The following is a 24,961-nucleotide window of genomic DNA, read 5'->3' on the forward strand; positions in this document are numbered from 1 at the left end:
TATTTACTCGTTTCTTGCGCACATGTGCGCTGGGGCGCTCATGTGCGCACGAATCGACACTTAATTATAATACACGATGATAATATTAAAAGAATTAATATTCGGCAACACTTGACATTCTTATGTGACTGCAAGATCGTTCTAGATCATTCGGTGTAGGACGATCTTGCAGTGTATTCGTGAGCTATTAAACTACTATTCGGGCAACTGTATACCATTGTATTGATGGAAGCTTAGGGCTTCGTTTATCATTTAAAAATGATTCGGGCTATTGTTTATTAACTTGTTAAATGTAAACTGAAAATAAATATATTATTTGGGCTGTGTCTGAGTCCGTGTTGAAGAATGTCTCGTGTTTCTAGTCCATCCAAGACTAAGTTCGTCGAAAATGGTTTTAGTATTCGACGAAGTCCAATTAGGCGTTCGTCGGTCGACGATGTCGTCGATTCAGTGAATAATCGCTATTTTTTTTATTATTATTATCTCATGAACAATCACGTATTTATTTACATAAAGAAAAGAAAAATAACGGCAGTCTTATGAAAAAAACATAATATTCAATATATTTATTTACAACTATACAAAATAAAAATAATTTGTAAATAATTAGATTTTTTTTTTCGTCAAAAATAATAACCGTATAATAATAAAATAAATTGTTATTTTAATTTTCTTTAAAAAATAATAATAAACAGACGCATCAACATTGTCTAAAGAGTCTACGTATTTACAATAATTATCACTAATATGGCATTTAAATAAAATTATAAGCCAAGAAAAAAAAAACAGATATTATATGAAAAAAAAAGTAAAAAATTTCGATATAAATTTGAAAATAGAACATTTTGTGCGTTCAAAACTTGACTAGCATGAGACGTGTTATTGCGTGAAAGTAAAAAACATAATATGTTAAACGATTTCTATAGAATAAAAATATTATTTGGAAACTTAATGCAACTAAATATTGCAGAGACTCGCTAAATGCGATAAAACGTGCTTAAAACAGTTTGGCACATCCAAAAGTTTGTACTAAGCTAAAAAATACATCGTTCTGTGATAAAGCTAGTAAAAAATAAATATAATAAACCACTGAAACAACCAAACAAATATTTATTGAAGATTGCACTGAAACTATTCTCTACAGCTAATTATTTGTTCGGGCGAGTTTCCGTTCCTCTTTGTTCATTCGACTATTTTATAATGTAATTTTTTATATTTACACAAATATTTGTTTCCGCTAAACGCTCCTATTTACAACAGTTAGTTCTATCTAAGTTTTAGTATTATCATTTATCATAATATAATTTCATTCGGTATAGAAAACAAGTTAATTCCGCTTAAAGAGAAAAACATCACTGTTGTAATAAAACGAACACAATTACTAATCAGAGGCGATTTCATTTCACGCTCCGTCGAAAATAAATTTCTCGTTTTGTTTTCCGAAAAATAGTAAAAACTTAATTTTTTTTTTTTTTCGTATAAATTTACTTTTGCGATAAGAAGTTTTGAACCGAAATCGCGTCGGATTAGTAATAGCTGAATTTTCATGGTTGAGGGTTCTGTTGGAGATGGACAGCTTGCTGTGCGGCTTGCTGGGCGGCCTGTTGCATTTGTTGCTGTTGTTGCACAACTTGCTGGGCGGCTTGGGCAGCTTGCGCAGCCTGTTGCATTTGTTGCTGTTGTTGTACAACTTGCTGGGCTGCTTGAGCGGCTTGGGCAGCTTGTGCGGCTTGCGCAGCTTGAGCTGCCTGAGCGGCCTGAGCTTGAGCCTGAGCCACTTGCTGAGCGGCCACAGCCTGCTGAGCAGCTTGCTGAACTGGTGATGGTAAATTGAAACCCAACATCCTTGGATCGTGCAACCGCAAAGCTTGTTGCAATCTCTCTTCCTGAGCGATTCTAAACGCTTCCACCAATTCAGGAGACAACTGTCCGCTCGCGTCATTCGTTGGAGGGAATCCGCCGTTGTGTCTCAGCGGGCTTGGACTTTCATTGTTATGGGCGGCTGCTGCTTGGGAAACTGCTAATCTTAGCGCCTCGGCTTGACTTCGTAAAAGAGCTTCGGCCTGTTGAATTCTAAGTGCGGCTTCAGTTGGAGCAGGAGGTGTTTCGGGAGGTGGCTGAACTGGCGGCTCTCTGGCTAGCTGTTGACGCATTGCTGTAACTAAATTAGCAGCAGCAACTTGTACCGCATTTGCCCCTTCTCCCGGTTGCGCCATCATGTTAGCGGCAGCAGCTGCGATGGCGGCTACTCTTTCATCTCCATATGCCTGGTGACCGTTATTTGCAGAACGTAGTAAATCAGAAAGTTTATTTACCGCAGCGCCTGCTTCGGATCCCGCTGATGATGAGAGACGGCCGTTCGATGATGAATCAGAATGCGCTGGTGAAGGAGGGGCCAGATTTAGTAGCCCTGACCCACCCGCTGATGCTGATACGGCTGCGATAATATCTCTTTCTCGTCTTTCGGCGGCTGCTCTTGAGAGGACGTACTGAGCAGCGAACTGATGTTTAGGTTCCATTCTCATATGTTCCATGTGGGAGAGAAGACCTGAAATTTATTGTATGTCGTTACAGCATAAACTTTTATAAGACGCAAATCAGGCTGAAAAAAATAATCCTTTTGCAATCTAATTAATAATAATATATATTAAATATACTTATGCAATAGAAGGTTCAAAATAAACAAGATCCGATTTAATAGACAATTTGTTTGTAAAATGTATATTGTATACAAACAATAAATTTTATGACCGAAATTATTGCTTTTATGCAGTCGTGCGACCAATTCATAATCTTGTATTAAAAATATAAAACAAAACTTACCGCTTTCGTGCGTGAAGACAGCTTGACAGACGGAACAGGGCCACATCCGCAATCCACTAGTCAGTTGTGTCTCTGGATGGCAGGCAAGGTGCTTTCTCAAGGAACCCTCGTTAACGTAATGCTTCCCACACACTGGACACGGATGGTTCGCAGTACGCCGCTTCGCTATATAAGGATCAACAGGTTTAGCTTGCGCTGGGTACGGTGATGTGGCGGGCGGACCTACCATCACCACCAGGAATGGGTAGGTTAGTGGGTTAGAGGAGGGAAAGAAAAAAAAACAAACCGGTTAGTTCCATGTTAGACGCAGTCGATAAACGACGACCCTTTTTAATCGCTGATTCGTTTCCATTAAATAACAATCCTTGATAAGTTGATCGAAGAGGGCTTTTAAGAAAAGTCGTCGTTGCTTATAATAATAAATAAACGGTTTAAAATGACGGAAAACCAAATAAAACAAACTAAATTGATGGCATCGAAGCGGTGCCTGTTGGTAATGAAGAAAACAAAGCTATAAGATATATAAACAAAACATGTTATGATAATAAAGCTCGCACACCATCCGAAGAATCGTTTGATGCAAGAAATGTTTGCAAAACAGTCTACCCTTCCAATAAAGCAGAAACAATAACAGACGATACCTCAGATGGCGGGCCTTTCACTATAGTTACCACTTAGATTATGGAAACGATACGTTTTCGGTTATACCGTTGATTTTGAAAACCAACACCCCTCATGGCTTTGCGTCCGCTGGAAGCTTTTCATTTGTTTAAAATCTTTTTAATTTTTTTATAAAGTCTCAATGTGACACAAATCTTATTATAAACTTCCACGGACGTAAACTAAAACTAAACATCTCTTCTGTCTCTCATGTCTTGCAGAATTTATTAACGTTACAATAATTTTTTTAACGCATCTAATTTATGCTTTTTTTTTAATAGACGAGTGACAAAGGAGATAACTTAGGCTAGACTTAAAATTAGGACCTTCATCATCACCTAACCAAGGAACCTTATCTAAAAACATAGATGACATTCCTTTAAACGAAGAGATAAAACCGAACAGCCAGAAACTTACTCGCAACGCCGGACGCGTTCGGGTCCTTGTGGGTGTTCTTCATATGTTCAACAAGGGCTTCGCCCCCGAAAACGACTTTGTGGCATATTGGGCAAGGTGTTGCGGTGGCGCCACCTATCATGAGTGCCGCATGTTGCTGCAAAACACCAAGGTGCAGCTGAAGCTCCTATCCACCGGGCGGTGGCGATGCGGGCATAGTGCAAAGATTAGCATCATTGAATAAAAGAAAACATGTCATCAAAGGGAATTTTGAAATCATAGTAACGATCAAAAATAATAAAGAACGGCCAAACAGGAATTTTGATTTTTAAAACAATGAAACGAAAATAAAAGAAATAATTATAAAACCCGTGCACCACTTCATTTATAAAATAAAAACACAATCGAAATCTTTATGAAAACGTTCAAAATAGTTGGTGCGTCTTAATATATCGATTATAACAACCGAATTCGATATTTTGTATGAAGTATTTATCTAATAAGATCATTTTACGATTTGTAATAAATTTGCCAAACAGTTGAATAACGTTTTCGTAGAAAATTTTTCATCTTCGTCAGAAATAGGGGATGTAAAATAAGTTACGTTCTTCAAAGATTACATTGAAAAGGTCTTAAGTAAATAATTTTGATTCGATTGAAATTGAATCTTAATCGTATGCTAATGTGAATGTTAGTAGAATTCTTCACGAAAACAACTCACATCAATACTGACCTTGGCAGTATGTGTTCTTAGACTGCTCTCAGTTGCAAATCCCTTTCCGCAAATATTACAATGGAAGGGTCTGTTCTTGGCCCTTTCCACCTGAGCATCATGATTCCTCAGATGCTGCTGCAGATTGGAGAGCTGTATGAAGGCCCTCCCACAGTCCGGGAGGTGGCATTTATAAGGTCTTTCACCTGAAAAGACAATAATTATTATAGTTAATTTGGACGTTATAAGTTTTAGTTTTGAGTTTGTGCACTAGATGGCGTTACCGCCTATAACTCTGATTTTATTTTCAGACATCATAGTTAATTTAAGTATCTAATTTTTTTGCCGTAATTATTAAAATCATATCAACATTACATATGTTATTAGAGAAATAATGACTTTATCTATAAATTCTTAAATTACACCTATAAAAGTTACTGAAGTTTTATATTACACGATACATAAGTACTCCTGATATAATTGGGTCAATATTATAACTTCCAAGTATCTAATTCACGTATAACCAGTCACAAGTAAACTTTAAACTGATAATTATTTAAAAATACCTGTTTAAATCTAACTAGTTCCACTTTGATCAGAAAAAAAGGGATATTAAATAATCTTTGAATAACTCGTTCATCTTGAGCCCTCTGATGGTTATTTTATGGCGAATGATACTTGACTAATGGTGTTTTAAGCACCTAGTTTGCCTAGGTTTTTAAACAGGCTATTTCCTACTAGGACGTTTTATAGCCTATGTCTAAGTTGCAGTGATTATGTTAATTTATTTATTTTTGTTTTATTATATTTGTTGAGTATGATTTAAATGTTAAGTAATTATTCTCTGTTAGGCATAAACGAATTTCAGATTGTTTTTTTTTTAATTCAATCATGAAATTGGGATCCCTTCCTTCTATTCGATTTCAAAGTGTCTTGCCATTGTGATGTATTTTGAAATACTTCCTTAAACATTAACGATCTCGGTTGTGTATGACATCTAATGTCATAAATATTTTAATTTATTGTTTAGTTCATAACCAAATAATTCAACTTTCTCTCCAACTTATATACAATCGCTAATGTATATAGAAACAATACATTTTAATTAAACATAGGGTTATAGAAATTTTATGATAAGTAAGTATATGAACCGCTAGAGCAAGGAAATTTATAACAAATTGACTTATAAGTACAAATTTAAATGTGTTCTAAATTCAATTTTAATATTCCAAATTCAAATCAATAAATTGTGTAACGGCCTTTGAATTCGGTTATCCGAGCCGGTCACTCACCGAATAACCTAAAACCCGCGTCCACCCGCGACCTAACCCAAGATGACCGCGCTCATTTTTAAAATAAGACCATAATAAAACCAGCGCATACTTTTAGCCGTACTCCAAGCAAATGCATAGGTCATTGCACGCACGCACACAAACTAACAACGTAGTTACAAGGATCTTTTCTGCGGAGCTATGTCTATGTGTGTGTATTTTTGCATGTCTGAGAAGAATGCGCGTGCACACATGCATTTAAGAAAGATATTGTAGAATTATTTCCTAGATGCCACGGTACGATATACGAATATGACATAGATGTAGCTATAAATCTTGTTTGTACTAACGGAACGATTTATATAGTTTGAAAACTTGCATATTGAATATGAATATGTAAAGTGTCTTTATTGTTATTTGTCAAATAGATTCGATTTCGGTATTGAGTTTTGTTATAATGGCATTTTAAATATACACATATTTGATTATTATTTGACCTACACAATTAATGAGTAAATTCAGTATAATTATTACCGTTTCAAGTATAATGTTACGTCGAATTATGTTTTTTTTTTTGTTATACAACCTTTTTAGTTGTCCTTATTATTACATAACCGTAAATTACATAGAATTTATTTTCAACGTAAAACGTATATTTGTCGGCGCTTTTAGTACAAAGTGAATGTTTATATTTTAAGTATAGCGACGGTACTTTTATTGATAGTAAATTTTACAAGGCTAGTTTATTAGATCAATAGATTATATTTCGGAAAATATTAGTTTACTTTATTTGCTCTTGGTATTTTAAAGGTAGTCGTGTCGAAACTAAAAGTAACCCAACTAAACTAAAAACATTATGACATTAAATGTATAGATCTATACGCAGCGTAATATTAATATTTTTATGTATCATATCATATATTTTTTAAACGGAAAATAAAAAAAAATATTTTTGGGCATCGTGAATAAAATTGTTGCCTACGTTTGAAACTCAATAATTTAAAAAAAAATATGTTCCCTTTAACTCATTTTTTTACAGATATAAAAAATATAATAAGGATCAAACATGGCGGCATTGGTCGCACAGATTATCTAAAAACTAGCCGTTGTACAGATTAAATCTTGTCTAAAGCTAAATCTTCCGGGTTCGCTGTTCCCTATACTATTGTAGCTAGCCGGCCGTTTTTCAACTATACTGCCTACGCGTGAACGCGACCACGTTAACTTGACCTCTCATTTCTTATACGAATGCCTTTTATTGGTGTGAAGTGTGAAGGTGGTGGGAGGTGAGGGGGGTCGTGTAATACTAGCTGGTATTGTATAGGTATATTTTTGTTATTTCTCTATGAATAAATGCAAAGGGAAAGGCGTTCGCCTTAGCACAGTTTGAACGATGTTCGTAAAGGATGGTATCTTGTTAGATTGTAATATTTATTGGTAGTAATTTTGTTAAATTCACTTTGTTGAATTATTTTTTATAATAAGTATTTATTTTGTTTTTTTTTTTAGTGTCGTAGTCTAATGAATTATTTAGTATTCCTCGTCACTTTTAAATATTTCTACATGATTTTGCATTGCTATTTATTATTTAAAAACCTTTAGTGTTAGTTGAAGTTAATTTATATTACAGTACCAACTATCTATGGTAATCAAAAAGTATAATAATTGAACACAATATAAATTACGCAATTAATAAACAAATAGTTCCTTATAAGACAAAATCTTTGAAAATAATTTATAATTTCTCTCTAATTGGTGATAAAATTTAACATAGAAAATAAATAGACAAAATGGTAATTACTTTCAAGCAACAATCGTGTAGATATCGAAATCTAGGCTCTCAGAGACTAGGCGGCCTAAGCCTACGCATTCAATTTACATACAAAAGTACTTGCCTGCAATACAAGCATTACCTCTTGACTGCGCGTAGGACTGACATTCTTAGCATGAATCTTGTACTTAGAAAACGTAAGTTTTTTTTTTAATTTGGTACTTATGTATTTACGTAGCGAAGGTCTTTATGTTTACTTATGATGAAATTAATTTTAATTTAAAGGTAGTGAATAATATTTAGAATTACAGAATACAATAGACGATTTTTAGTAATCATTTTTTTTTATATAAAATATTTTAACAATATTGTCAAACATAACGGTTAAATATTTTTTTAACGTTAAGCGTATAAAGTTATTCTCGCTTTTATGAGAATACTAAAAAAATAAAAATTTAAAATGTTATTTTTTCTTCATTTTTTTTAGACAAAAAAAAGGCATTTTAAATTTCAAACGCAGAACATTCCGTGTCGATTTTAAAACACACCGATGCCGACGGCGCGTGTGTGTAGCGAATTTATTTTTGAATTTGGAACGCAATCTTACGCGCCATTTTGACTTGTATACGAATAATTCTTGCATGTTTTCTCATCCAATATTTCAGTTAGTTTTCGACGGACAGATTATTATCTTAACTTGTTATTTCTTAGTTATACCTCGTTGCAATGACGCGTAGTTATTGATTGAAGCGTTGAACATACAAAGAGAATAGCCTAACATAGGAAATCCATGACAATCTGTCCGTCCGTTGATATAAGCCGACTAAATTACGGAGTCGAAAAATGCTCATAAAAGTTGTCGGATGATTAAATACCCGCACAATATAAAATAAGTAGGTATATCTATTATATGATTTTCATACGATGAATTCAATATAAAATCTCGCGTAAAAGATATAATATAAGCACGAAACATTAATCGGCAAGCAATAAAACATTTTCCATTAATCCTCAAATAAATCGAGCCCCGATAAAATATTTCTACTTACATAATGCATCGGCGAAGCGAAATACATAACATTAATTTTGTATTAATCACGGGTACCTATCGGAAATTTAAATTATTGGGCATGAATTTGCGTGCACACACGGTAAGTGCGCCCCCACTCACCACCTAGCCCCCGGTGGGCGGAGGGCGGGGGGGTCACGCACCACCCCAACTATCCTCTCCCCCAACTATTTTGGGGTGGCCAGTGGGCATGAAAAAAATATAATAGTATTCCACCTGCGTCGGGCGGGCAAATGCGCTATCGGCTCGTGTATGCATAACGCCGCCATTTTGTTTAATAATAAAACGCCATTTTGTGTTGATATTAAATTTCGAATATTGTTGAAAGAATTGCTAAGTTATGTAAGAGCAATAAAAGTTCAGACGACTGGCCCCTTCCCACGGTGTAAAGTTTTATCCCGACTGGATACCTTGGTTTTTTTTTCTCGGTACTTTTTTTAATTTTCACCGCGGCGCTATCTTGCGAATGCTTCAGTGGTCAAATAAAAACTTAAGGAGTTTTCAAAGAACATGGAAATCCATAGAAAATCCGGTTACCTTACATTAATAATATTAAAAAAATGTTTTTAAATATTCAACATTATGAAGGTATTTGTCATTTAATGTCTACTAAGAAACAAATCGGGTCTTGTGTTACATTTAATATGAGTAAAATAGTTTTGAATCGTAATTCCTTAGATTTCTAATAAAAGGCGAAAATTACGAATAACCGATTATAGAAATTTCATCTAGACTTATTATAGAGCACCAACGTTATGAAATAATTAAATACTATTAAAACATATAATCAACGAATTACTTAATTGAAATCCAATACCTAAGAATGACTTATTTTTGAAAAAAGAATATAATCGTTTATTTCATTCAGAAATGGATACTAAATAAATCATTTGAAAATAGAATTAATTTGTAATCTAATTACAAAATAAAATAAAACGAATTTCCACTCCATACCGCTGATGTTCTGAACAGTCAACTTAAGAAAGATAGCCGGCCAACTCCTGAAAAGGGTACACGTTTCGAGAGAAGTAAAAAGATTCAACCGGGCGGAGAGAGAACGGAATAAAAAAAAATAACCGCTTTGCAGAGAAAAATGGAAAAAGAACAAAACTATAGTTGGCGAGTTTTCCTTAAGTTGGAGGAAAGCGTCTCAGTTTACGTTAGGGCTGCCGCTAACGACTTACCTAATTAGTGTTATCTTAGCGCTGTATAAATATAATAGTATGGTTTTCTTGCATTTTTCCATTACAGATTTGTTTCATGTTTAACATATAACAATCTTATATTATTAATATAAATATATTATTATATATAAGATAAAATAACATGCAATATTTTAATTATTACTAATAATAATTATTTGATTAATTTATGTATTTTAACTAAAAGATAATAGCTTTTACTTATGAGTTAATATTTCGAATCGGTAGGTGATTATCGTCTATTTGAATAAAGTATATACATATATGTATATATATACCTATAACTATATTTTTAAATTTGACATATAGTGTTTTTTAAGATACGCCCATCGATATGAAGTACACAAGAACGTAACTGTGCGTTCAATGTAAAGAATAATCATTTCATATCGTCATTGTTATTATATTTATACTAATTATAAATACCACTGTAAATTACTTGAACTAAAAACTGGTAACAGTTTTCTTAAAGGACAATCAAACTTCGCTTTAATAATATATAACATTGAAACGGTTATGTATAATATTGACACACGATTTACTATATACTTTCGAATTTGAAAAAGAATAACAGAAAACGAGACTGAACTTTGCAATACCTTTGCCATTTGCTAAAAAAATAAAATTACAAAAAATCCTTAATTATTTAAAGCGTCAACCCTACATAATCGTGTGAACAGGCCAGAATAGAGTCTGCCAGCGTCACTCTTCCAACGATTATTTTTATTCATGGTCCGGGACGTAGTTTTGTTCAGAAAAAGACTTTTGCATCTTACAACGATTTAAAAATTAAACTCGACTAGAATCGTTTCCTTTGAATGAAGTCTTCATAGCCAGTCTTGGAGATATATTATTTTAGAGATGTTCTTTGCAATTTATTTTAAGGGTTGGCATTATTACTTTTTTTTTAAAATTTATTTTTTGAACCAAGGTATAAATCTAGTATGCTAAGTTTGACTAATTATTAAATAGTTCAATGGTGTAAGGACCTTTAATAGATGAAAAATAGTAGGTTCGTTTTGATAATAAATATAAATAAATATCATGATATAATTTATATATCAGATTTTAAAATAATATATGTTAAGAAACGCTCAAAAATATAAACTATTGCTCTTTTAGTATATAACACGCACAGACAACGTATAGCTTCGTTACATATTGTAGGTATGATGTAAGATTCATCAAGATCTTCGCAGCGTGATGTATAAATATGAATTAATTTCATACAAGTAAACACTGTGGATTACAAAAGAATATTTTATCGAAATAAGTAGGTATATTTCAACATACGTCATGATAGATCCGAGTTTATATAAGACTACTTATATTAGGGGCGTTGTATTATTGTAATAAGTAATGTATTGCAATAAAAAGTAATATATATACCTATGCCATTTCAAAGTATAAGCTATATTTGTGCCAAATTCATAGTTCTGACGTGATTAATAAACATCATCTATCCAAAGTTATTCAAATATATATTTATGATATTAGTAAGACTTTAATATAACATTAGAACAAAGAAACAGTTGAATAACTCGATATGCTGAAAAATCTGAATATAATGTATAAGAGCGAAAATAACTGGACGGTTTTTGATAAAGTTCTCGCGTCAAAACAGATCGTATGCAATGATCTAAAAATATATTTAGAGTATTTTTGAATATCTTATATTTATCCATTCAGGCTTATTAAAGATAAGATTGTGTCATGACGAACTTGTGAAACGTATTAGTCTTGTTTAATATATTTCAGAGTCCAACAACAATCTAAATGTGAGTACAGATGCTAGTTCGTCCAAAAACCGTAAGAAAATACCAAACGTGTCATACCTGTCAACGTGGAGACATTTACTTAAAAAAAACAGGACAGTGTCTCGTACAGTTAAAGTCACACACAATAAGTGTGCCTCTATATTATGATTAGTCTTAGAGGTAACTATTTTTCTTGAAAAAAAAATCAACTCTCATAGACTTATAGTCCGAGATTTCGGTATCTTTTAATTTTAATTGAGTTTATTTGTAATTAAGTATATTTTTATCTTGATCGATATATCTTTTAACTGAAGTTGTGCGTCGATAGCCTGATCAGAAGCACATAGCTTAACACACATAGATTATATTTGAAATAACATTTTGACCGTTAGAGAACAAAAAACCGTAATGCAATATTTCTATAAATCTTCCATTCAACCCTTGATATTTTTTGTCTCGTCAGAAACTATTATTCTTAACCCTTTGATTACCTGTTGTTTTGGAAAGGGTCCGATGTGACGACTTATGTTATTATTACATTCGAATTCAATTGTAATTACGAAGTAAAAAAATAATAATTACAGTTTATTTGAAATTCGTAATTTCGAAAATATATAGAATACCATATAAATAACTGTACAATAATAGAAACGAACAAATACATTTTTATTTAATGTTGCAATACGTCCTGTAAATTTTACTTGAATGAGATTACTTTTTTCTGTTAATAATTAAAAATATATACAAAAATAAATCACAATTAATATCAATTCAATGTTGCATATTTTATTTTAAAAAAAGGGTTTATATATCTATTGTTTCGTTCAAGATCCAAAAAGGGTGACCTTTGATCGCATCGAACGAATTCCGGTGGACAATGACCTCAGAAAAAAAAATGGCCTGCAGCTGTCCAGGGCATTTGTTAGCCAATATGCCGAAAATAATAGTTTAACGCTATTATTATGCTAATATAGTGCGAAGCTATTATTTCACAGGTACAAGGGGTATCTTCGGCCCATTGTGTCCGAATTTCTGTTTGCGGACGCGCGACGGGTTAACTTTTTGTACGCTTTGACCGTGTGGACGTTATAATTTGATTGATGTGTGACGGAAAAATAATAGCAATTTTATTTTAAATTATAGACGTTGATGTTCAGAAAAAAACTAATCTATAAATAATACTATGTTGTAATATAATATATTTGAAATGTTTCCAATCAAAACATTTACACAATAATAATAATAAACCGTTTATGTCAATGTCAAGGGCTTTAAAATTCGAATTGATCCCAAAAATAATTGCCACCATAATTATTCATCCAATTAGAATGCACCGCGTCTTATCCCGTTCGATTGTTCTAAAATTGAATTTTAATCACCGATTCTTTACTCACAATGGTCCCACGAAGAATGCCAAAAAATAGGGAAAATGTTGAAAATGCCTTTAAGAAATGGATTCGATTTTATCTGGCATCGGGGAAGCGAAGAGCAATTATCTCGAGTATCTTTTGAGTTTAAATTAAGTGAAAAAACTTAGTTGTTTTTTTTTTAAGTTGTTAGGGCGAAGGTTAAATTTCGAACGATAAAGAAAATCTTCTTTTAGTTTATAATTTTGTTCTTATTTTAAAAAGTTAAAATAATTTATTTCTGTTTAAGATTTCTCTTTTCCATTTAAATCCAGCTACAGACGATAATTTCCTTTTATTGCTTCAATAATTTAGTAATACTAGTTATTTGATACAAATCACGGTTTTAATTAAGGTGTGTCCAGGCGATCGGTTAAATCCCAGTGTACACGATAAACAACTTAACCCTTCCTCGCTGTAAAGGTCAAAAAGGCCGCACGCAATGAAAACTACAATATAGATACCTATATATACATATATGTATATGAACTATGTACATTGCAATTATAGAAATATATAATAACACCAACATTTATGTTTTAACAATAATTTATTAACCGAACCGTATTATTTTCTATTTAAGATGGAATCATTAAATCCTCTGTTAATTAAAATAAATTATTTTAAATAAAACTAAAAAAATGTACATATATAGGTAGATAAAATTAAAGTTGCCATTTAAAATAAAATCAAATAGACACCTATTGTATAGAAAACATGACCGTAATATGTCTGTGCATGTCTGAAAACCGGTAAGACGGTATTGCACAGCGCGTGTACCGTTAGTCCGCAAGTGATGCAACTTTTGATGCCTATAATAACATAATAGTGCACTTATCCGACCGGTGAAAATCGATACATGTAACAACCTCTATAAGTGCTCTAAAAATTGACATTTTTGACGTATAAAGTGTAATATGTAATAAATACCTTCTTTGATATCAATTTTATAGACTGGTAGTTTTTTTTTCTAATGAAACATTTTATTATTCTTTATTAATTGTTAAATAATAGTAAATTTTATATGTTAATTAAATATATTTATAAAACTTTTATCTTAAATTTTTAATTTGAATAAACGACAAAAAAAAAAATTTGCATGTCATAACAAATTTGTAATGGCTGAACACATTATTCCCATTGTCTTTTCAAGAGCGGTAATTAAATTAAAAAAGTAAAAGCAACACGCAATCCCATTCTTTGTTAATTAAAGAAACGGCTTTAGAAGAGAGACGCTTAAGTAGCAAGTTAGGAGTTAGTAAAAAAAAAAACAAAAGATATTTAAAACAGTTTGCATGTTCGCATCAGTTAACAATTTATTTTATAATTACTGTCCACAGTTCCGCGATTTTTAAATCTGGAACATAAATTGAACGTTAGTTTGTGTTATAATTTAACCCATGTACTTAAGTATTCGGATTACTTTTTTTTCTTAAGAAGAGGTTAAAAATCTCACGCACCGCACCTGTTACATTCAGATGTTCCCAAAATCCGGTAAAAAATCACTACGCCGATATTGATGGGTCAGTTCCGGTTTTTTGGTTATTCCATTAAAACACGATTTTATTGAGCGGATCGAATGCAACCATCTGTTACAAGTATTTATTTAAAAAAAAAAAACAAAAACAGTTTTATGCTATAGAATACTATGTATTTTTATAAAATATTAAAAATAAACTAGAGTTTTGGCAGTATAACTCAATTTTATTGACACGTGTAAAAATAACACAATAAAAAAAGTGTAAATATTTTTATGCCAATTTATTAAATCACATAAATTATTTAATTTCATGTAAATATAAATATTAATACATAAAGCGACAATGATTTATCTTGATGGATATTTAAACAATGGTTAAAAAATGTATGTCTAGAAGGTCTTGTGTGCATGAATATATTTCAAAAGCAGGAAACCTGTTTTTCTGTTGCGATATTGTTTCTAGCGTCATTATGCCGTGTTAATTGTAATGTAAAATCCGCCATCTTTGTCTTGCAGAAGTGTGTGCGATTCGTTACAGTACGTAGAGTTAAAAAAGAATTCCTATCTAGATTAACAATAGATTCTAGAAAATAATGAAATAACTAATTTCAGTTGTTTTTTTTTTATTATTTAAAACGACGACAATAAAAGGTGATGAAAGGTGATGAAATGAAACAAATAAAATAAACATTTCAAATATAATAAATTTTCAAACGATATATAAGAAAATGTTGCTTTTAAAATGTAGCTTAAAGTTTAAACCTCATTAAGTAAATCAAACATTTCTATATCCTAATTGATACTGAGATGATATTTTTTATAATAAAACGAAAAAAATAACCTCAACCCTAAAATGGAGCATATGGCATCACAAAGGGTCGGGGTCTCGTGGACCCGAAGAAAGAATAAAAACAAAGCTCTATATAATTAATATCAGCAATTAATTATATTCCTTGTAACGTAATAAAAGTAAGAATCCAACTGTTTGTTCTTATTACTCTTTTGTCTTTTTTTTTTTACGCTGATTAAATTGTTTCAATTTTTGTTCTCGGTTCGTTTGATATTTTGTTTTAGTTTGAATTCATTGTTGCAATTGTTCGCTAGGAACGATTTTATTATTGTTTTTGATTTCGTTAATAATTGTTCATTATTTAAGTTGAATGGTAAAATGTGTAGATATGATTAACCCTGTTCTCGTTGTCTTGATATCGTAGGTTCATATCTAGTAATGAACTAAGTCACTTCTCGTTTTTAGAGCTTTTTTATCACGCTGCTCCAGTGCCGGTGTGTGAACGTATTTATGTCAGAAGGTCATTCATTATTTTTGACACGCAAAAATGTATTCGTTTTAATTTGAACCCACAATCCATCAGACAGACGTGTTCACGTGTTCTATAAACTCGGTGATCTATACTTTCAAAATTTTAATAAGGTTTTCCTGCTTCTTTTTATACAAATAAAAAAGTATATATAATACATTAGTATTCTTATATTAAATAATTACTTATCTATATATGCTTGTAATGAAAACTAATTTGATACAGCTTAGTACCTACATATAAGTACAGAAAACTATGAACGTCGGAAGCGTCTCAGTCTAACTTTACAGATGCGTTGCTTTTAAATACGTCACTATATTAGTAGGTACGCATAGTGTAAAGATTCTGAGAAGAGAGATATCACCCTAAGAAGAGAGATCTACGTATGTACATCACGCAATAAAGGTGCCTTCATCAATTCGTTTGATATAGAAATTCAAAATTGTAGGCATCAATTCTTAGTAGGCGCAAAATTGGAAGAAAATTAAAAAAAAAATAGACAATTAAAAAGAGGGTGAAGTCGTAAGTCCGATTTAATAACCAATCGAGCCCCCGACACCTTGAGAAAAAAGATTGAAGAATCTTCCACCCCCAATATAATTTCCTAATCACCGAGCCGAACGTCCGGTTCTTACGAAAAAAGTCTAAGACGTCCTTGCTTCTGTCAAAATTCGATTTATATGGATACGACAGTTTTTATGGTACTGGTTTTAATGATATATCAATATTTTTATAATTATATGCCTCATACAAATGTCAGAATGATAGGATTCTGTAAAGACATCATTATCACATTATTGTAAAAAAATCTCTATTCTAAATGAATTTTGAGCATTTCTTATAAGTCTTACGGATACTTTATGTCAGTAAGGCTTATTAAAAGTACCAAACAATTTTATTTTTAAGCAACACAAAAAAATAAACACTTATAATAAAAAAAAAGGGAATGTTTAATATTTGCTCCTGATGAGTGAAATTGTTACTTATATCTACTTTTTACTCGGATTTAGTTTTTTATATCTTTATGAGAAAGATGGTCGAGCGTTGATTTTTTACTACATTCGATTTTTAAATACATAATTTAGTTTAAGATTCCAAATTCAAAAGGCACGTCCATTATACTCCAACGGCTCGCCATGTCAATATTTACTCGGGGAAAGAAGGCGACAAAAAATAAATTAGGCAAAACTCATTTCGTCTTGAAATCTCAACATCTGCGGCTCGGGGGGTTGCAGTTCGAGTGAAGAGTATTCTTCATGTTAATTGTGCGTTATATCTCTATATATTTGATGATAGGTTTTAAGAGGGCAGCATTAGGTATATCAGTGGGAATTTGCATTCGATTTTTTATATGAAATTCTTTCTAAGATCATAATATATATTGGAATAGAAAATAGTACCTTTTCATTAAAATGAAACCAATTATTATCACGCTAAGTGATGCATTTAAGGAACCTTATTTATAATAAAGATCCTTGGGTAAATTTATCCACAATACATTGCATATATGAAGCCTCAGTCTGGTTTCATTGTGTAAAAATTATAAATAAACAAGATGTCTAAATAAAAACAAAGGGGAAAGTATACTTTTTATTTTAAATGTTAAAATCTTTTTTTTTTGTCATGTCTATATTTTTATAGTACAATTTTTACTTCTTGCACATGTTAATAGGGATCGATTACCATTTAATATTCAAGAAGACTTTGAATAAAAATCCATAGACTTATAAATAAAAAAAATAATAATGAATAAGAAACTTTAATTAAACTCAAATGTTGCAAAGAAACCTTTTCTTCGAGATTTTAACGTTATTGAAGATTTCCAGCGAAATTTTTACATGTAAGAATAACACTTAGTGTTAATTAAAAGATAACTCGGGAGCAAAGCGGCACTTTTCTAAAAAAGCAAGGGTTATGACTTTTCGTTTACTTTTAATATTACACGAACCGTTACATTTTTAATTAATTTAATATTAAAATCAGTACAAAATAGAAAATATTTTTATGAAATTTTATACATAAGTATAGTATCAAAATTTATCGATTACACTAATCATTTTGAAAGGTGTCATTAAATTTACGTTTTTCGCTTTGTAAGTATAAAGTTAATGCAATTCTGATATATAATCGTATTTGTAATATGTAATCATACAAATATAGATTTTCATCATCATAGTTGTGTTAACATTTTGTACACAGAAATACCGTACTGTATTATATATATAAGAAATACTTTAGGTGAGTTTAGTTTTTCATCTCCGATTGTTAATGTGAATTCTAATTTTAAAAGAGATGTTAGCTTGAATTTAGAAGAAACAGATATTGTATAATGGCTAAAGATAAAAGCGGTCATGAAATAAAAACTGCGTTCAATTTAAAGATAAATTAATATAAAAAGTTCTACCGATGTAAATGTATGATGTTATGTTAAATAAAGGACAGACAAGGGAAAGAAAGATAATAACGTTAAGGTAGCGTCGCTAATTTGTACGCAAACACGACTGAAATCAAATAAAAACCGATCACGCGAAACAACCTTTTTTCCATCTCGCCTTCTGTAAATAGGCTCTTGTACTGCAACTTGAAGATCTTGATACTCGATCTTAAGTTACCAAAACAAAAAATAAATCAAAATATAAATTATATATTGAAAATAATTTACGTGGATAGTACGGTTATTATATTAATAATTTTATTCGCTATTCGTAACTCTGTAATAAGCGACTAATCTGTAATGGCGGATACGTCATTGTAAGTGTGAGTGTCTATTATTAAATAATTGAATTGAGTCATAAATGTATCATATCGGACACGGAAACATGTTGCTTAGTACAAATTATATAAAACTGATGTTATTAAGAAAATAGGTATATTATTTTTAATTTCCGAGATAATTTATCGTCGCGATTTGACCGCCACTAGCCATCAAAGGTGAACCAGAAACGCATTACGTCAGACTGATTAACTACCTATATGCTATAATAATCTCAACGGAACGACGATTAATATAATGTCATGTTCGCTCACCCTTACTTTAAAATATTATTTAGTATCATCGGTTTACTGGGTAGTGGAAATAATCGCTTGTAATTTTAGTCTTATATATTTTTAAGCGTAAAATATGTCATTTTAAAAGGTCGACTGGCAAATGGGCGAGCTGATGGTAAACTGTCAAAAATTATTATGCATTTTTTATATAAGCAATGCGCTGCCTTGGGAACTAACTTGTTATTGCTATTATGCCTGTAGTTTACACTGACTCTCTTCAGACCATAACACAACATTGCTGTTTGGCGGTACAATATGTGATAAGTGGGTGCTAGATAGCCAGACGACTTGCTTGCAAAAAAATTTGCTAGTAATTACCAGAATAATTTATAGTGCACTGTTTCTCAAAGTCTTCACTAAATTAAAATATTATGTCAAATCTTTCGTCGAAAAAAAATAAACACGTATATTAAAGACAAAAATTAAATATTAAAATACCAAGAACAGTACGTCGAGCAATAAGCTGCCCTCTTTTCTGGAGGGTGGAATAAAGACGCAACGAACAAAAAAAAAATGACACAAAAAAAGATAAGCGAGGGACTCTGGACCAATCATGGAAATTACGAGCATTTCGATAGGATTTTATTTATTTTACGACCATTTTGAAATATTTCCAATTGGATTGTTTTAAAATGATTATTATTTTTGGTAATTTATGAAGCAATATTGTTTGAAAGCTTGTAATATCTTCAAATATATGGATAACAAAGTCCACGTAATTAATAAATTAAGAAAGTATTTTCCGACCGGTGGTACCTTACGTTTAATACCGTCCACAATTGCTTGTAAAAGCCTACTCGAATAAAGTATATTTCACATTTAATGAACCAATTAATATAGAATATAAAAGTCTTGACTTATTTTAGAACGCAATAAAACCAAAAATAAATTCGAAATGGTTTTTCGACGTGAAAAAGTTTCGTTAAATTTTCAACTGTTACAATGTTGCTCTCCCACGTGTATACTACTGACAGAACTGAGTTTAAAATACTTTGTTTTTGTGAAACTTTCCGATTCAAATTTTCATAATTTTCGTTAAAAACTTTCTTTTTTTTACTAATAACAACATTAAAAAGTTATTTATTAAACATGAATGTAGAGTGATTTAAATTTGGAAATTTCGGCAGAAAAATACATGGTTTTAATTAATATGTATGTATATCATCATTTGTTAGAATTATATGTACTTTTTAATTTACTTGCATTATACACACATAACAACCTTTCGTATTCGTCTAGACGTTGGCTGGTAGAGAATGCAATAGGTCCACCATTTACGCAATTTTATAGTGCCATAAAATATTTTATAAAATAACCGACACTGATTCTAGCCTAGACTTGCTGTAATGCTTAGCTTCGTTCATGAGAAACCGATTCAAGTTTCTCGATACTGTCTTTGGTATAGTTTAAGCACCTAAGCAATCAATCAATCAATCAATGTAATTAATAATTTTGATTATTTTTTTTATTTAACGTCAACGAATTTGGCTCTTACAAGCAAGCTTTTGAATTGTAATTTGCCGAGAAGAATCGCCAATAAACTCAGTAGGTACTCTTTTTATCTTGTAAGCAATGGTAACTCCTAGTTTTTTTAATCATCCATATAATCTTGTATTGGTTTTTATATTATTAATGATTTTTATTTTTTAATTTCGATAGAAATATTTCAATCGCGTAATATAATTCAATATATAGCAACAATCTATCAAGAGGACACCACATTTATAATGCTAGTATCCCCAGTGGGCCGGATTTCTTTCTCCCAGACAAATTTTTCCATTAAAATTTTTCGAAAATTATAAGATGGATTATGTGCTCAAGTTACCACAATTCCCAATGGTGGTTTATCGTCCCCTTACTTTTAACGTCGAATCACAAGTAAATGGATGGAAAAAAAAGATGGCGCATATTTTTGTGATACCTAAAGTATGTAGAAACGATACAATATGTGTATAATTCAATGTTATTTAATATGAAAGAAATTTATATATAAATGTGCGAATTGAATGAGGAAAAAAGTTGGATGAAATCTGACGCGACTGTAGAAAAGGTATAAATGGGTTAAGAAAATGATGAAGCAAGAGAATGAATCGCAGTGGCCCAGTGGTGAGAACATATAAATCTTAACTGAAACTTGAAACCTGGCTGAGCAGTAAATTTGAATAAGCTCCAAGACCTTATCAAAGGAAGAGGCAGTGACAATCCAGCTGTAGAAATTTACAGGATGTATTATTTTTAAGCGAATGAAAATCACACTGTCTGTGACATCTGTCATATCATAAACCGCTCCTGGTTTCGCCCGGTGCGAATTTTATAAAGAAAATGTTATGACATAAACATTATTAAAACTCTATAGCTCCCAAGAATAATTTAATACGCTACAAGTGATTTCCTTTTTTAATTAGATTTTTCGAGTTTTGTAGATTACACTTTACAAACAACCTTTACCTATTTATAAAATTAGTAAAGATAAATACCACAGACATTCATCTCAACTCATCTCATCATCCGACATTTCATCCCAAACGGGGTGTTATAAATGCACACATTTCTTGAGAATTCAAGCTCAACCAAAACCGTAAAAATTTGATAGACATAGAGACAAATTCACACACTATAAATATTAATAATCAAAAACAAAACACGACCTAAATAATATTAACTATTATCCCATACGTAACACGGCTCAGTCTAATGCATGTTGCGTTTAAATAAGCCCTTTGTGCGTTTAATACAAATGTTTATATTAACTTAAATAAATTAATTCTCTCTAACTAAATACTAAATCCAATCTAATTACTAAAACAAAATCGAACACTGGCCATACATTAGGCTATCATTTATTCCGCAATACGATATAGCTTAGTTTAATTTAAAGGAAATGCATTAGCCGCCGACCGCATTGTGGTTCAGTATTTCTGTATTTCTATCATCATTTTAATATTTAGCGATGTATATGAGTAATATGTATGCATAGACTGTAGTTTTTGTAGATAGCAGTTGGTATGGCTTTGGGCAAGCCCGTCTGGATAGGTGATATTTAGTATTGTTGTGCTTCGGTTTCAATGGTGAGTGACCCGTTGTAAGTAGCGGACATAACATCTTAGTTCCTAATGTTGGCGGCGCATTGTAGATGTCAAAAATCCCTAATATTTCTAAGAATGCCTATGTTTGTGGGTGTGAAGACGGTGAGTATCCAGATATCCAATTTGTCATTCTGCCTAAAGGAGTAATTTCTTTAGAGTTAGTAAATTGTCATTGTTACAGGATTCTGTGCCTGATTTAAAGTGCTATTGGACTATCAGAGTGTGCGATAGAGTACATTTCTATTCACCCTTGCCCAATATCATCTGTATTTGGTTAGGTTAGGTATCGTAGGGTATAGGGTATCTGAATGTACTATACATTGCAAAGAATATCATCATTCTTTAATGTATAGCGATAAAATGATGAAATTAATATAGATAATTATTTAATACGTGAACCAAATAAATAAAGTACGTCTTCAATATATATTTAACAGAGCTGTAGGTATCAAAGTAATTTGGACATGGAAATACATATTAAATATAATATTAATGGAAATAGTGCATAAAAGAGAATTTCAAGCGTCACCGTATTTAGTATTCACGATCATATTACTGAATATTGTGCATGTATGTAATATACATGTTTATATTCAAAATGAGAGTTCAAAGGAAAATCGACTGTATCCTGTTTTATATAAATACGAAAATAGCATGAAATTTTGTTAGCCGCGGGGTCACCGTCATCGCGACGCAATGACTGTATTGATTTCCCCACTCCCAGATCAACCCCCACATGTAGGTATATAAGTGATAGTTGACACGACACCCCCCAAATGCACAATTTCGTATCAGGACTGTTTAATATGACAGCGATCTCGTAAGTGTGGCTTACGCGTTTACGTTGTTACATCATTATATAAAAAACGGATGTGTGTGCGTGTTGATGTGTTAGTGTAAATACGTGATATATTATACAATAACACATGTACGGAATTCAACTCAAACAAACATATAATCATTGGCATCGACGTTATACTTTTAAAGTAATAATTTACTTAAATATATATAAGTATATATTTTTTATATGTAAGCAACATTGTTGTTTCTGCTCTGGTTTATATTTTTGATTTTGGATCCTTAAAAATGGTATTCCATTTGAAAATTTTAAATAGTTATTTAATATTTAAATTACATTTGGAATTTGATATACACTTGATGATGACGATTGAAAATTTTGACGTCGATCGCGCAGTAGGTTGTTTCTGAATAATATTCGTAGGTTCGTTTCGTGCTGAAGGCTATTATGAGCTATTAAGCTTAAGAGAAGAAGCTTGCAAAATAATTGCGGTAGGAATCTAAATCACACCTCCCTATCACCATAGAGATCATCCAATATGGACATTTGTTTGAAATAAGCGTTATTAAATAGATTGTAATAACGCTTATAGAATATATAATAGATTTGTTTGCTTGTTTTATTTTTATTTTCGGTAAGTTCTATATTCACCTGTTTGTTTTTTATTTATGAATATTTATATTTCTATTCGTTCATTTTAAACATCAAATATAAAGATAATAATTTTCGACACACTTTACGAAACACGGAATAAAAAAATTGAAATAAATGGAAGACATTTTTATTCCAAACTTAAATCACCTCTCGCAAAGAATCAAAAGTGATATCAGAAAATGTTATTAAAAAAACTTCTCGACTGTTTCAAAAGGGATGAAAACTCCGTAAATTAGTAAAATACTTTCCACTCGGACAGTGAGTCTTTGTTGGCTGGCTCCGATTTTTAGGGTTACGTAAGAAAATTCACTTGATCGAAAAACGCTCACAATTTAAACTTTAGCTGGAACTCTTTAAACGCTAAGATTTCTATCGATGGAAAGAATTTCCACTTTTTGCTTATAGTTTGCTTTTTTACTTTTAGTTTTACACATAGTTTGGTTAAACACTAGGTTCTTATGTGTTCACTTTGTGTTTTTAATTTCATATGTGACGGTCTATTGTGTCAAATTTATAAATAAATCAGTGTCGTGGTAAAATATTAAAATAGAGGAGAATTCTGTCTTAAAAAATACCAAACTAAAGTATTAGGATTTTTTAACTATTCATTTTTATACTGATTATTTTATATAAAAGTCATATCGCTAAGTGGTTAAAACACGTAAATTTTAACCAATGATAGTAGGTTCAAACACAGGCCAGCACCACTGAATTATGGGCTTACTTTTGGTTAGAAACAATCTCATTATCGATGTAGGAAAACTTAGTGAAAAAACCCACACTTAAATAGTAAACGATCCTTTATGATATTACGTTACCTATATCAAATAAATACGGATTATAGTTTATAAGAGTAATGTATACGATTCGGGCTTGACGATTTCACCTCGCCTCGTCTTTACAGTTTAATATCGAGTTTTCGCGCTTTCGAGCGTAAGATCTCAGCAACTTGTCAGCGCACCTGCGCTTTTTTATCTGGACCTATGATGAAGTTTCGATCTAATGAGATTCTATATTAATAAATATATATTTTTAATAAATATAATGTTATAATTACAAAAAATAAGTAAATACATAGGACCATATGAACATATCGAATTCCGGCCTCAGTCACTCTCAACGACTACATATACTAAGTGCAAGCTATGAGTAACCACCAAACAGTACTACTCAGTATTTTTGTGTTCCGGTTTAAAGGGTGAGTGAGCCAGTGTAACTACAGGCACAATAACATCTTAATTCCCAAGGTTGGTAACGTCTTGGTGATTTAAGGAATGGTTAATATTTCTTGCAGCGCCATTGTCTGTGAGTGCTTGTGACCACTTACCATCAGGTGGACCATTTGGGCGTCCGACTATCTATACTATAAAAATGTATTTTTTCAAATTATAATAACTTCTTCTTTAAATCAATATACACATCCGTTGGTCACAATAAAACCCTCTGATTTAAATTTTGAATCCATAATGTAAGCGATGTCAATTTTAGATATTAATCTCGCATCTGAA

At 31.5% G+C, this 24,961-nt stretch overlaps 1 protein-coding gene across 6 annotated transcripts in view; it reads right to left on the reverse strand.

Annotated features, from left to right (window-relative positions):
• Positions 1 to 718: 718 nt before the first annotated feature.
• Positions 719 to 24,961, reverse strand: part of LOC125073705 (zinc finger protein 408-like) — a 101,006-nt gene continuing 76,763 nt past the window's right edge. For 3 of the 6 annotated variants that reach the window (XM_047684681.1, XM_047684680.1, XM_047684684.1), the window contains 4 exons: positions 4,613 to 4,797; positions 3,901 to 4,066; positions 2,824 to 3,045; positions 758 to 2,548 (listed from right to left, as the gene is read on the reverse strand). In XM_047684681.1, coding sequence (XP_047540637.1) covers positions 1,545 to 2,548; positions 2,824 to 3,045; positions 3,901 to 4,066; positions 4,613 to 4,797 — 1,577 coding nt within the window. In that variant the 3' untranslated portion in view covers positions 758 to 1,544. Of the gene's footprint in view, positions 2,549 to 2,823; positions 3,046 to 3,900; positions 4,067 to 4,612; positions 4,798 to 24,961 lie in introns of all 6 variants that reach the window. The other 3 variants (XM_047684685.1, XM_047684683.1, XM_047684686.1) reach the window with 3 other exon arrangements.

This window comes from Vanessa atalanta, chromosome 25, assembly GCF_905147765.1.
Source record: "Vanessa atalanta chromosome 25, ilVanAtal1.2, whole genome shotgun sequence".
NCBI lineage: Eukaryota > Metazoa > Arthropoda > Insecta > Lepidoptera > Nymphalidae > Vanessa > Vanessa atalanta.